Source organism: Pholcus phalangioides, unplaced genomic scaffold (assembly GCF_987345545.1).
Source record: "Pholcus phalangioides strain wild (caught in Gottingen) unplaced genomic scaffold, Ppha-v1.0 ptg000017l_1, whole genome shotgun sequence".
NCBI lineage: Eukaryota > Metazoa > Arthropoda > Arachnida > Araneae > Pholcidae > Pholcus > Pholcus phalangioides.
In genome coordinates, this window is record NW_028301610.1 from 43,444,677 (window position 1) to 43,458,185 (window position 13,509).

At 34.3% G+C, this 13,509-nt stretch overlaps 1 protein-coding gene and 1 long non-coding RNA gene across 3 annotated transcripts in view; one reads left to right on the forward strand and one right to left on the reverse strand.

Annotated features, from left to right (window-relative positions):
* LOC149073490 (uncharacterized) overlaps positions 1-13,509 on the forward strand; it is a 179,223-nt gene that overhangs the window by 126,644 nt on the left and 39,070 nt on the right. The window lies entirely within an intron of this gene.
* LOC149073491 (uncharacterized) overlaps positions 1-13,509 on the reverse strand; it is a 61,496-nt gene that overhangs the window by 29,102 nt on the left and 18,885 nt on the right. Inside the window, exons 1-2 of one of the 2 annotated variants that reach the window (XM_089246619.1) lie at positions 12,127-12,308; positions 2,029-2,964 (exon numbers count right to left, since the gene is read on the reverse strand). In XM_089246619.1, coding sequence (XP_089102745.1) covers positions 2,029-2,713 — 685 coding nt within the window. In that variant the 5' untranslated portion in view covers positions 2,714-2,964; positions 12,127-12,308. Of the gene's footprint in view, positions 1-2,028; positions 2,965-12,126; positions 12,309-13,509 lie in introns of those variants that run through there. The other variant, XM_089246620.1, reaches the window with a different exon arrangement.

Consider the following 13,509-nt stretch of genomic DNA (forward strand, 5'->3'; position numbering starts at 1 on the left):
ATGTTCTTAGTGAATCCTCCTAAACCAACACATAAAATCCTATACTGTATCTGTAACATCTGCCCCCCCCCCCTACCATCTCCCCCATTGGGCGATATCGCTTATTTCGGGAAACACTGCTCTGAAAAAAGGTTTGGCAATCGCCGAGCATCGCAGAAAAATTTTCAATGGCAATGATCCGATTCTACTAAATTATAGTAAAACAATTTTATTTTAACTCATTCTTTTCCATATGGAGCAAAAGTGAGTCAAGTCCATCTTATCTGATTTCTAGAAATTAGCTCTCGAAGTTTTTTTTTATGATCAACTCTATAGTGTACCATTCTAATGTCGGAGAATGTGGCATTAGAATGAACTAAAAACTTGATTCATTCTGGCAATGAAAGATATTACACTTTTATGCTTATTTGCATGAAAAATTTAAAAATGTGAAAAAAAAATGGACTTGGTTCACTTGTGCGCTGAACCCTTCATATATGATTCAAAAAAATACGGGGTGATTATAAAAAAACTATCCCGACATATGGGCCCCCAACTATCATACCATTCACAGAAACTGAATGAAATTTTGGCATAAGGTATTTTGATGTATGCGCTCAAGAATGATATGGAAAACAACAGTGTCACTCTAACAGTTACGGTTACAGTGAGAAAATTTCGAAAATATCAAATGGCAACACCAAGTTTTTTGTATTGGAATGCGATCTCCATACTGAAAAACACTAAATAGCGTTGGAATGGCACCTGTAGCACGAAAATCCCCGGAGCTAGGCAAGGAAAAAGTAAAAAGGACTTTGCCGTGCACCAGAGCATTAATGTTCGTTTCATTCGTCACACCGTTTCTTCGGCTGAGATACCAGCCTGATTAGTCCTCCACAAGGTCATGTGGAAAATTTGTGAAACACAATCAAATGCTTTATTTTATGCTGCTTCTCTGTCCTTATTGGTTGTCCTCACTTTTAGCCTATCTTCCGCCGGTGATTTTCATGCTACAGTTGCCATTCCAACGCTATTTAGGGTTTTTCACAATGGAGATCACATTCCGATACAAAAAACTTGGTGTTGCCATTTGATATGTTCGAAATTTTCTCACTGTAACCGTAACTGCTAGAGTGACACTGTTGTTTTCCCATATCATTCTTGAGCGCATACATCACAATACCTTATGCCAAAATTTCATTCAGTTTCTGTGAATGGTATGATAGTTAGGGGCCCATATGTCGGGATAGTAGTTTTTTTGTAATCACCCTGTATATATATTAAAAAATTGAATGAACAATAATATAAGATCAAAGCTGTAATAGCCCGGACCAATTTCGGTAGGAGGCTTTTAAAAACTTTTGTAGAATTATAATGGCACGCTCGGAATTATTCTAATCCCATAACAATATCGGAACTATTTGTCACCGATATTCATTAATAATTTTTACGGGAACCCTCCTCCCCATCTTCCCTGAGAAAACTCGGGAACCCCCAACCCTCCCCGTTTGACAAATGCTTTTACAAATCATAATCCCACAAACTCCGGCTTTAGGGCCGATTTGGACAGTTCCAGAATTGCATCCGGCAGATAAAGATTTTAAAAAATATTTCATTATATTGAAATGCGATAAAAGACGTCAAGGTAAATTTTGCACACAAAATGAAATCTAATAAGATATAATATTATAACCACGTCGATGGCAAAGACGAGATAGTTTTTGAAATTTTCATATAATTTATTTAATTATTTCAATATTAATATGATATTTTAATATATTATTCAAAAAATATATTTATATTGTTTTTATTTTCAAAAATTTTTTTTATCAGTAAGCGCTGTTTAGTTCAATGAATGTGTCATATAATATATTATATGATATTATTTTATATGATTATTATTTTATATATAGGAAAAATGATTTCATTATCACATTGCCCATAAATTTCTAAAATTTTGTTTTAACCTTTAAAAAAGTAAAATTTTTACTTAAATTGTTTCAAAAAAAGACAATTTTTATATAATGATATCAAATGAAATTCCGTTACCGATATTCTCCATGTGTTGTTCTCCCGTGTCATTTTCTTGATGGATGTTGGCCTGAGGATTGAGTTGTTGTCGGTTCTTGTTTGGTCTGGAGTCAAGCATCCATGGGTAGATGGATTTGGATACAAACATCTCGGTGGTGCTGTCATCTCCGGAAAACATTGGCATCTTTCTTTCGGGATCGTTATAAACATCCTTTCTATCGGTAGGGTATACTAAAAGCCCGGACGGGCTGTATGATATAGCACCACCACCACCGCACTCGGGTGCACAATTGGCGGGAAGATTCGATTGCTCGGTGATTCTCCAGTTGTTAAAATTTCCACATTTGCTAGGATTGACGCAATCGTCCGTCACTGGGTAAAAGTTCTGGGCGTCACTGGCGATGGTAGTAGGAGCAGCAGCATAGCATTCGGATGGAGTTGAAGAATAGAGTAGGAACTTGTTGAAAACGGGCGACTTGTCTTCGGCACCGCTGCAAGATTCTGCAAAGTTTTTTGTGCCATCGGAGGCGGGCTCTATCTTTAGCGAGTGGATGATGTCGGTGCTGAGTGCTGAAACCGTCGAGTTTTCTTCGCCGACGACGACCGTCACTGACGACGACGGCGGTGGTGGTGGTGGTGGTGCCGAGTCTAGAAAACCGTCCTTATTGTTTTCGTAGGGAGAATACGAATTTTCGTAGGGCATCACAGATGTTGCTCTCAAATTCCAGTCCAATCCTTCATTTCGAGAGCATGTATGCTGCTGCTGTTGTTATTCTTGCTGCTCGGAAGCGGTGGTGAGAGGGGGGTTGCGGCTGGTGGTGGTGATGATGATGATGATATTGTTGATGGTGATGATGAGGACGATGATGTTGATGATGGTGGTGCTTCGGCGAGGGCCACCCTTGTCACGTGGAAGAGGGTGAGGGCCAATGACGGGCTCTATCTAGACGGGACCTGTTTTCAAGGGGAAAAAGAACAAGAGAGTGAGTCTAAATGAGTCTCCAGTTGGTATGAGTCTTACTGCGAGTGTGTGTGTGTGTGCTTGTACGTGGGAACTTCAGCTATGGTTGAATGATATCAAGAGACAGGAAAAAGAGAGCAATGGGAAAATGTATTCTTAATGTTTACCATTTTTGGCGACAATGCATTTACATATTCTCTCTCTAATACGATTAATTAGATAATTTTCCTCTCAATAATTTCATTACTAAAATTCCAAAATGTTTGACCTTATAAGAACACGATAAAGAAAAGTAATTGAATTCCATCTAAATTTTAACACCAATGTTTAAATGGAGAAATTTTTCTTCTTAAATATATTCTGGTTTTAAAATTCCCAATACATTATATAATAGTAATAAAATATATATAGACGAGACAATATATTTTACTGAATTGTATAATACTGAAATATATTTCTTTAAGAAATTTAAATATAATATATTCCAATTTTGCAGCCAAATAGGCCTATCATTTATGGCAGTGTTCTTCAACTTTTTTACAACACAACTGCGGGCCAGCAAAAATATGAAAATTATTTTGCGGACCGGCGTAAGATAAATAAATAGGAGAAATAATCTGAGCGCAGGCGAAGTCTACAAATGAAATAAATAAATGAGAGAAATAATTTACGGAAGGCACAAAATTATTGAATAATAATTGAAAAAATTGAATTAAATTGAATTGAATTTAATTTGCATAATTGAGAAATAATTTGTGTACCAGAAAAAAATAAATGAATGCGAGAAATACTTTGCGGATGGGCAAAATATTGATAAATGGGAGGAATAATTTGAGGACCAGCAAAAAATAGACAAATGGGAGAAATAATTTAACACCGGCGAAAATATGTAAATAAATGGGATAAATAATTTAAGGACCAAAGGAAATAGATAAATGGGATGTGAATAATTGGAGGACCGGAAAAAATAGATAAATGACAGACATAATTTGACCGACAAAAATCAATAAAATGGGAAAAATAATTTAAGGGCCGGCAAAAGAAATAGATACCGTAAATAGGAAAAATAATTTGCGGATATAGATAGATGATATAATATTTAAATTAAATTTTAAAATTATATAGTAAGTGTATAAATCGGTTAAAATGTTTCGCGGACAGGCACTGTGCATCAGCGGTTAAAGAACACTTATTTATAGCACTTACTGGATTTTAGCAACTACATGGCACCATTGGCGTACGCAAGAGGGGGTTTTGGGGTTCTAACCCCCCCCCCCGTTCGCCCTGAGCCAAGGAAAAACCGTAAACACCCCCTGATCAAATTCTGCGTACGCCTATGCATGGCGCTAAGAAATTCTTGGAAAAGGGTATTTTACATTTTAAGGTATTTTTTCCATTTTTTTTCAAATGGAATCAAATAAACTTTCTGAATTTTACTCACCGCTGAAACAAATCAAAATATGAAAATAATTTTTTTTCCCTTATTAGTAAATCTATTGCCCAGACCAAACTGTTGTAACCCTTAACTCTTTCATTTTCATTGGGGAGGAGAACCCGCAAAACGAATAGGAAATTTTTTTCCAAAATGAACCACAGACATAGGCGTGGACATGTCAGGGTAGGAAATGGTTTCGAGGGCACCACCGGGTTGAAGAGAAGGAACTGCTGGTCAAGTGGTTCTTTTGGACGCCTGGGTTGATGCTGTCACAACCCCCATCAGAAGATTGATATGCTTTTCCCAATGAGTAAGAGATTATGGATCGCGGGGGGCTACAGAGGATGATGACGATGCACTAACGGTGAGCTGGCCGAAGGATGGTTTGGTCATGATCAGAAGGGTCAGTGCATGATCCAATGATGATCCTTTTTTTTTTCTCGTATATATTACGGTGAATGTGATAAATCGGTTATTATGCATAATAACCACACTTACCAATCGTCTTGGTGAGTTTGATAAATTTATCACTTTTACCCGTGAATATGCAAAATACCCAAGCGTCGCAGGTAAGTTTCATAAATACTAAAAAAATTACCACTTTTACCGCAGATCATGCATAATACCCACGCGTCGTTGGTGGATTTTATAAATACTGAAAACATTGTCACATTTACCGGCGATTATGCATCCAATTAGAGGATTCATTTTTTTTTTCTTTGCATGTGTTACGATAAATGTGATAAATATGTTATTATGCATACTTACCAATCGTCTTGGTAAGTTTGACAAATTTATCACTTTCACCGGTGAATATGCATAATATTCAAGTGCGCCGCGCAGCGTTGATTTTTTTTTAAATACTAAAAAACTGACAACTTTTACCGGCGATTATGGATAATAACCAAGTGTCATTGGTAAATTTGATTAATACTTAGAATTTACCGCCTTTTTCTGTGATTATGTATAAAACCCTAGTGTAATTGGTGAATTTGATAAACATGGTAAAAATTCCGAATGATTCTAGTATGTGTGATGAATCTAGTCGGACCCCGATATAATGATACGGTACATGTATGAATTATCACATATAGCCTATATCATATAGTACGATTCATCATGTTTACCAACGACGCGAGACGCTTGAATATTATGTATTGTCACCGGTAAAACAGATCATTTTTTTAGTACTCATTAAATTTACCAACGACGCTCTTGGGTACTCTCTCTCTGTGCATAATCGCCGGTAAAAGAGATTAATTTAATAAAATTTATCAAATCTACCACCGACGACACTTGAATACTATGCATAATCGCCGGTAAAAATGATAAATAAGGGAAATTTGTCATACTTAATAAAATGCTCGGCGATTATGCATAATAACCGGATTTGTCAAACTTGCCTCGTAACACACTGTATGTTATAATAGCCCATATAATAGGTAAATGTGATAAATCGGTTTTTATGCATAATTGCCTGTTATTATGCATAATCACCAATTGTCTCGGTAAGTTTGATAAATGTCTCACTTTTACTGGCGATTATGCATAATATCCAAACGTCGTTGGTAAATGTGATAAATTCCCGATATAATGAACTAAAAGACGTTATACGTAATGATAATTTGATAAAATGATACGTAACATCGGGGTACGATCGTAAAATTTGTTAATTAATGCCTATCCCATTTACTGCGAGTAACCTATATTATGAATCTATGGACTTAATAAGATGTGAAATAAAATCCAAGTGAAAATCACACGAAATAGTACTAATTTTTGTAAAATTTAAAATTATTTAAATAATTGCCGTTTCTCAATCTTTCAGGGTCCAAGTTCATTATATCGGGATGCAATTGTAGAACTCGTTAAATAGGATTTATTATATATTATATTGGGTTTATTATATATTATATTATATTGGGTTTATTATATATTATATTATATTGGGTTTATTATATATTATATTATATTGGGTTTATTATATATTATATTATATTGGGTTATATGTTTATTATATTGGGTCTGATTTTATATATGCACAAAAACTTGTAAAAATTCATTAAATCAAAGAATTGTTGAATACAAATAATTTGTTATATCGGGGTACAGTCGTAAAATTTGTTAAACAGGAGTTCATTATATCGAGATCCGATTTCAGAATTTTTAAAAGTTAATTCGGAGATGTTTGAAAAAATTCGTTAAATCAGAGTTCGTTTTTTCCGGTTTCAGACCCTGGCTTTAATATTAACAAGTAGTCCCTTGAGGGTCACAATTGGACAAGTAGTCCCTTGAGGGTCACAATTGGACAAGTATTCCCTTGAGGGTCACAATTGGACAAGTAGTCCCTTGAGGGTCACAAAGTGGGTATATATGTATGTCCATTTTTGTTTATTTCTTATGTATTTTTGTCTTGTCATCCGTCTTTCTTTTGTATTTTGTAACGTGTTTTGTCCAATTAAAAAAAAAATTATCAAACGTTTTGAAAGGGTCAGCGATTATACATAATTACCGAATTTATCCCATTTACTTCGAGCAACGTACATAATGAATCTATGGACTTGAAAGATGTGAAATAAAATTCAACTGAAAGTCACGTGAAATAGAACTAATTTTTGTGAAATTTAAAATTATTTAAATAATTGCCGTTTCTCAAACTTTCAGAGTCCAAGAACCAGTAAAATGTCTGAAACAAATTGATAGACCACTTGTGTCCCGTATTACGGGGCATCCCTGTAATATTGTTTGTTTCGATTTTTGTTTTATACATTTTTCCCGTATTCCAAGTTTATTTGGATTTTTAATATTTATTGAAGTCGTGAATAGAAAGTGTCTTCATTATATATATACATATATAAATTGCATTATGATAATTATGGCAAAAAATATAAATATTCATCTCAGATATTTGTGAGGTTCAACGTTTTTTCAGCAATTTTAATAACAATTGGTGATTGTTCCTACTTCTAGCAACATATTTGATCACCATTGGCGATATTCCGTATTTTATCATATTTACGATCCCAGTTTACATTTTCTCAATGAAATATGGCAAGGGCGTAGCGAGGGGGGACGGACGGACTTGGGGGTCTGTTCCCCCCCCAAGTCCAGTTTAGGGCACATTTTTAGGCGTTTTCAAATTTTTGCACTTCTAAAAAAAAAAAAAATTCACGTTTTTTCTTTCTTCAAATCTAAATATTTCATTTTTTTGCGCATATTTTTCATTTCTGTGCATTTTTTAATTTTTGTTTTTTTTTAATTTTTTTGCTTTTTTAATTTTTATGCTTTTTTAATTTTTATGCGTTTTTTTAATTTTTGTGAATTTTTTAATTTTTATGTTTTTTTTTCATTTTTGTGAATTTTTTTTTGTCATGTTTCCCCGATTTTCAAATGCACTTTCTTTTTCATTTTTACGCATATTTTCCCTCTCCAGGGGAAAACTTCAGTATTTTTGAATGCATATTTTTTTTTTCATTTTACATCTTTTTTTAATATTCCTATAAATGCTGTTTAGGGCATATTGAAGAATTTTTAAGACATATTTTTTTATTTTATGCATATTTCGAAAATTTTAAACCCATATTTCAACATTTTCAACAAATGCATAATTCAGCATTTTAAATGCATATTTTGACAATTTTTGAATTTTTTTTTCACTTTCGGCAAATTTTTTTCATTTTTGCTTCAATTTTATTTTTAGTGCCATACTTTCCATTCTAAGTGTCATTATTTTATTGCATTATCACAGATGGATTTGTTTTTAATATGTTAGCGTTTTAATGCATAATTTCAACGTTTTTTAATGCATATTTCGGCATTTTTTTAATGCATATTTTGGCATTTTTTAATGCATATTTCGGCATATTTAATGCATATTTCGGCATATTTAATGCATATTTCGGCATATTTAATGCATATTTTGGCACTTTTAATGCATATTTTGGCACTTTTTAGTGCATATAATCCGTGCTCTAGTTATGAGACCCCTTTATACAGAAATGAATAAGTACTGACTGGGACATGAAAAGATAGAGCATTGAAAGGAAAAATAAATAGGAATAAGGGTGAATTGTAACCGCACAAGGTTTTGTTGGTATCGGGTCTCGCGATCTGCCGTGTGGACAATACTTATCAGACTGAGGCTCCAAGCGTTGATTAGATGGCGCGGTTCCTCTTTTACCCCGAACCAATTCCAACCCCCCCCCCCTCCCTTTTTCCGTGGAATTCCATACATACAGTGATGAATTCCATGTGATCGATCACAATCCACAAAAATCCCCCTCATTTCTAAATGGGAGGGAAAGGTTGAGGGATCGAACTCAACCCGGGTGGTACGAGAATACAGACTAGCCGCCTACATTGCACATGTGAAAAAGAGCTCTACTCTTTCTTTTTTGAGGGGTTTGGGAATAGTGGTAAGACGAGCATTTTTGCGGTGAATTCTATATCATGCTTTACCAGGAAACAAGACATTTTTTCCCCCCGGTGTGGTAGCATTTTAGTAAAAACTTGCCGAGATTTTCGAATTTTTTCGTAGATAACGTCTCGTGTCTAGTTTCAACTTCTACTGCTAACGATTTTAGGTTAGTTTTTCCTCTGGGAAAACAGGAATTGCTGGAATTTTTTTCTAAGTTTATGTTTCCTGATGGAAGTCTATTCAACTATGTGAAAACTCTTGAGAATAGTTTGAACATCTGATGTCATTGTAAGTTGACACAAGATTCCATCATCATTCCATCATCTAATTTAGAAAAGTGCGAAAAGTGATCTGTCACATCTGTACCTTCAAAAGCTTGGAAATCTGAGTAAAACACATCTGAATAAAGCTTCAAAATATATCTATTCCTCCTAAACTGAATATTTCATGATCAATGTACACTTAAAGCCATTAATTCAGAAAAATTAACACCTCATTGTGTGATATGGAGAATAATTAAATTATGAACTAGCAATTGAAAATCTCTTGATACATAGATATTCAATCCGTGCCTGCAGCTCCAAATCTAATATCAGAATTAATTAATGAAAACCCACGAATATGATAGAAAAATAGTGGCTTCAAAATAGTGGTTAAACGAGCATTTTAGCGGTGAGCATCGCACGCGTTCTATATCGTGATTTATAAGGAAACAAGGTTTTTTTTCCCGGTGTGGTAGCTCTATAGTAAAAATTTGTCGAGATTTTCGAATTTTTTCGTAGATAACGTCTCGCGTGTCTAGTTTCAGCTTCTACTGATAACGATTTTAGGTTAGTTTTTCCTCTGGGAAAACAGAGGAGTTTCTAGAATTTTATCCAATATTTCCCAATGGAAGTAAATTCAATTATCTGAATTGTTGAAAATGGGTTAAACATTTCATGTTATTGCATAACTAGACACAAGATATTTCATTCTTCCATCAACTTAAAAAAAAGTGCAAATATAAATCTGTGCCATTTTTACTTTAACCCTCTAGGTACAGTGTATATTTGACTGTACAGGGCAAATACATAGTCAAAAAAACAAATTATACAAATTCATTTTCTATTTTTTTATATTTTAAGAAAAGGACATCTTTTTGTGTCATTTCAGTACGCAATAGGGCTTATATAAGAATATAATATAACAATACTTTTTTGTCTATAAAGAGGTGATTACTTGTCGGTGTAATTTTTTGAGAGCTGCTGAAATATTTTATGTGGGTTCATATGTATATATATAAAATATCTATTACAAAACTTGAAATAAACAACCCAACCAATAGTGGTTACATTCGCTCGAATGTACCCAATATGTTTAATGGTTGTATTTTTCAAGTTTTATAAAAGAACTTTTCTAAAACTTTTATAGTGTAATGCCGGACTAAGCAACATTTCATCTGTTTATAGATAGAAAAATAAAGGAAAATTGCATATTTTACCCTTAACTAACCATTTTAGCTAATTAAAAAATCCAATCGTATTATTTCAATCAGAAGTATGCTAATATCACCAGTCTACATCCATTTTTGTAAAAAAAAATTATTAAATTTTTATGGGGGTGAACCAAAGAGGGCTAAAAACATTGAAAATCTGAGTAAAAACCGTCTAGGGCTGCGTGATTAGTTTAACACTATAAAAGTTTTATAAAAGCTCTTTCAGAAAACTGGAAAAACGCAACCAATAGGCTTATCGGGGTTTTTTTCAAGTTTTGCAAAAGATCCTATATCAAACTTTTATTGTGTAATTTGGGCCAAAGTTTCAGATATCCACTATTTATTTTCAACAGTCAATTTCATAATCAATTAAATACACTCAAAGCCTATTAATTAAAAATAATTAACACATCACTGGAAATAATTTCAAGCATGTGATATGCAGAATGACCAAATCCTGAATTGAATCTCTTGATGCGCAACCTACTTTTATTCAATCTGTGGACCGCGGCTTCAAATCTAATATGAAAACAATTAATAAAAACCTATTATTGCAAAATAGTGGCTTGAAAATTGTGGTGACGCGAGCATTTTTGTGGTGAAGCATTTCACACGTCCATAATTATGCTATTAACAGAAAAACAATTCTTTTATTCTGGTGTGGTAGCATTTTAGTAAAATTTTGTCGAGATTCTCAAATTGTTTTGCGGATAACGCACGCCTCGTGTTTCAACTTCGGCGGCGGGCAATTTTGGGTTGGTTATTGCTCTGGAAAAACAGAGGAATTTCTGGAATTTTTTCTAATCTCTCTTAAAAGAAGGAAGTATATGCAATTATCCGGATTCTTGACACTATATTCATTACACCTTCAACTTGAAAAAAAAAGGTGCGAAAAGTGATCTGTGACATCTTTACCTTGAAATGCTTCAAAATCTAATGCCTTCTATAGCCTATATTATTACAGTTTTATATTCACTATTTTTTTAAAGGTGATTTCATTATTAATTTATCACTCAAAGTGTATTGATTAAGAATATAATCAACACCTCAATAGATTCCTACGCAATGACAAAATCGTGAATTTCACGACTATTGTCTTGATGTATAAGTGTTCAATTTGTAGCCCGCGGCTCCAAATCTAATAGGAAAATTAATGGAAACCTGTGAATATATATATATATATTCTGACTGGAGAGCCGTGAATGTTCCCGATCTTCCTAAATTATCTGATATTGTCAGAACTGTTTATACTGTGTGTATATAATTACGGATTTTATATATAATTCTACTGTCGGTATAACAGGGCTACTGGTGAAAACTAAAACTACAACCAAAAATAAACATAAGTCCATTCCACTTAAAGTAGGGGTTCTTATTTTTTGTGTTCCATAGATCCTTTGCGACAACGATATGAAAACCACGGACCCTTTATATGATATGTAATAACGTAAATACACACACACACACACACACAATAAGTACATCGTTTTCTTATCCAAGCTCCCGGACCCACTGAAATTTCTTCAATCACTACGGAATCTGAAGAGCACTGGTTAAAAACCTCTGATTTAAACTGATATTGTTCCTAATTATTATTCACAAATTTCATAATTTCTCGGTTCGGAACTCCAAACCATTTAATTTAATGTTTTTGGTCCCGCGAACGATTATGTTATATCACTTATAAGGTCCCGGGACTAAGTGATTTACGCTCACCATAATGTTGAGCTCCCGTTTTAATGGAATATAATATGAATTTAAGATTTCCCAATTGTTTCCTAATGTTGTATAGATCCTAATGGGAGTACTAATTAAAAAACTATAACTACCTGATTAGGATCGACTCATCTCCTTTTCGGCTGCTGATCGTCGTCCTGAGGAGATTTTCGGCGTTCGAGAAGAAGAGACGTCGTTGGTTTTTAGTTAAAAAACTGACGTCTCTGATCGGAAGCTATCAGCAAAGTAATACAGGTCCCGCATTTGGGGATTGTTATTACTACGCCTACTACAAAAACTGCTACGCCTTGCGCAGAAGGAAAAAAACTGAAGTTTATTATTGTTGCATCCGGGTGAGTTGTCTAACATGTTAGTTAGTCACTGCAACCTATGCATTCATCTATCCCAATGTTTGCCAATGAAAATTAAGAATTTTGTCGTCTTTTCCCCATTCGCGACTGATTTCTCGAATCAAATTTCAACAGTACGTATCGTTATAGGAAAAAAATAACATTTTTCTATAAGAAAAGCGCATGTTGTCTACTCTTCGTCTTCTGGTGGGACATGTCTCTGTGTAGGGGGGGGGGGGGTTAATGTCTGTGGTGATACAGTATATGCCAGTGTTTCTCAACCTTTCTGTCCCTTAGGCAGTGCCGCTTCAGGCATGGGCCCACCCGGGCACAAGAGAAAACGGGCCTCACAAAAATTGGATCTGGTTGAGATTTTCGAAAATTTGACTGGTAGGGCCTGAGAAAAATCATTTGGCCCGGAGGCCCATGATGCTCTTAAGACGGACCTGCCCTTAGGACCGCTAAAATGTCTGAAACAATTCGACGGACCACTAATTTACAGCTCGAATGATGTGAACGTACTTTCTCATATTTTAACGCAGCGTTCGTCAACCCTTCTGAGCCCAGGGACCAGTGAAAAATCTGAAACAAATTGACGGACCACTTATGTCCCGTATTACGGGGCATTCCTGTAATTTTGGTTGTTTCGATTTTTTTTACGCATCTGTCCCGTTTTTCAAGTTTATTTGGATTTTTAATGTTTACTAAAGTTGTGAATACAAAGCGTTTTCATACTATATAAATTATATTATCATAGATTAGATATGGCTAAAAATATATTCATCTGAGATATTTGTCAGGTTCAACAATTTTGCCGCAATTCTTCAAAACTTCCGACAAAAAAAATTGATTGTGCTTACTTCTGGCAACATATTGGATTACTGTGTCCGGCAATGTTCCGTATTTTATGCTATTTAAGATCCCGGGTTTACCGTAATTTTCTAAATGTAATATGGTCATCTGATCATTTGAATAAACATTTGAAAAACATTTTTTTATTGCGATTTGTGGCAGTCCTTTATTTCCCCACAATTTTCAGGAATTTTAGCAATAGTAATTACCGAATTGCATTCAAGACAATAAATTCTATTTTCTGGAAAATTTAGTGATCCCGTATTTAGGATCGCATTTTCCTCGATGATGTAT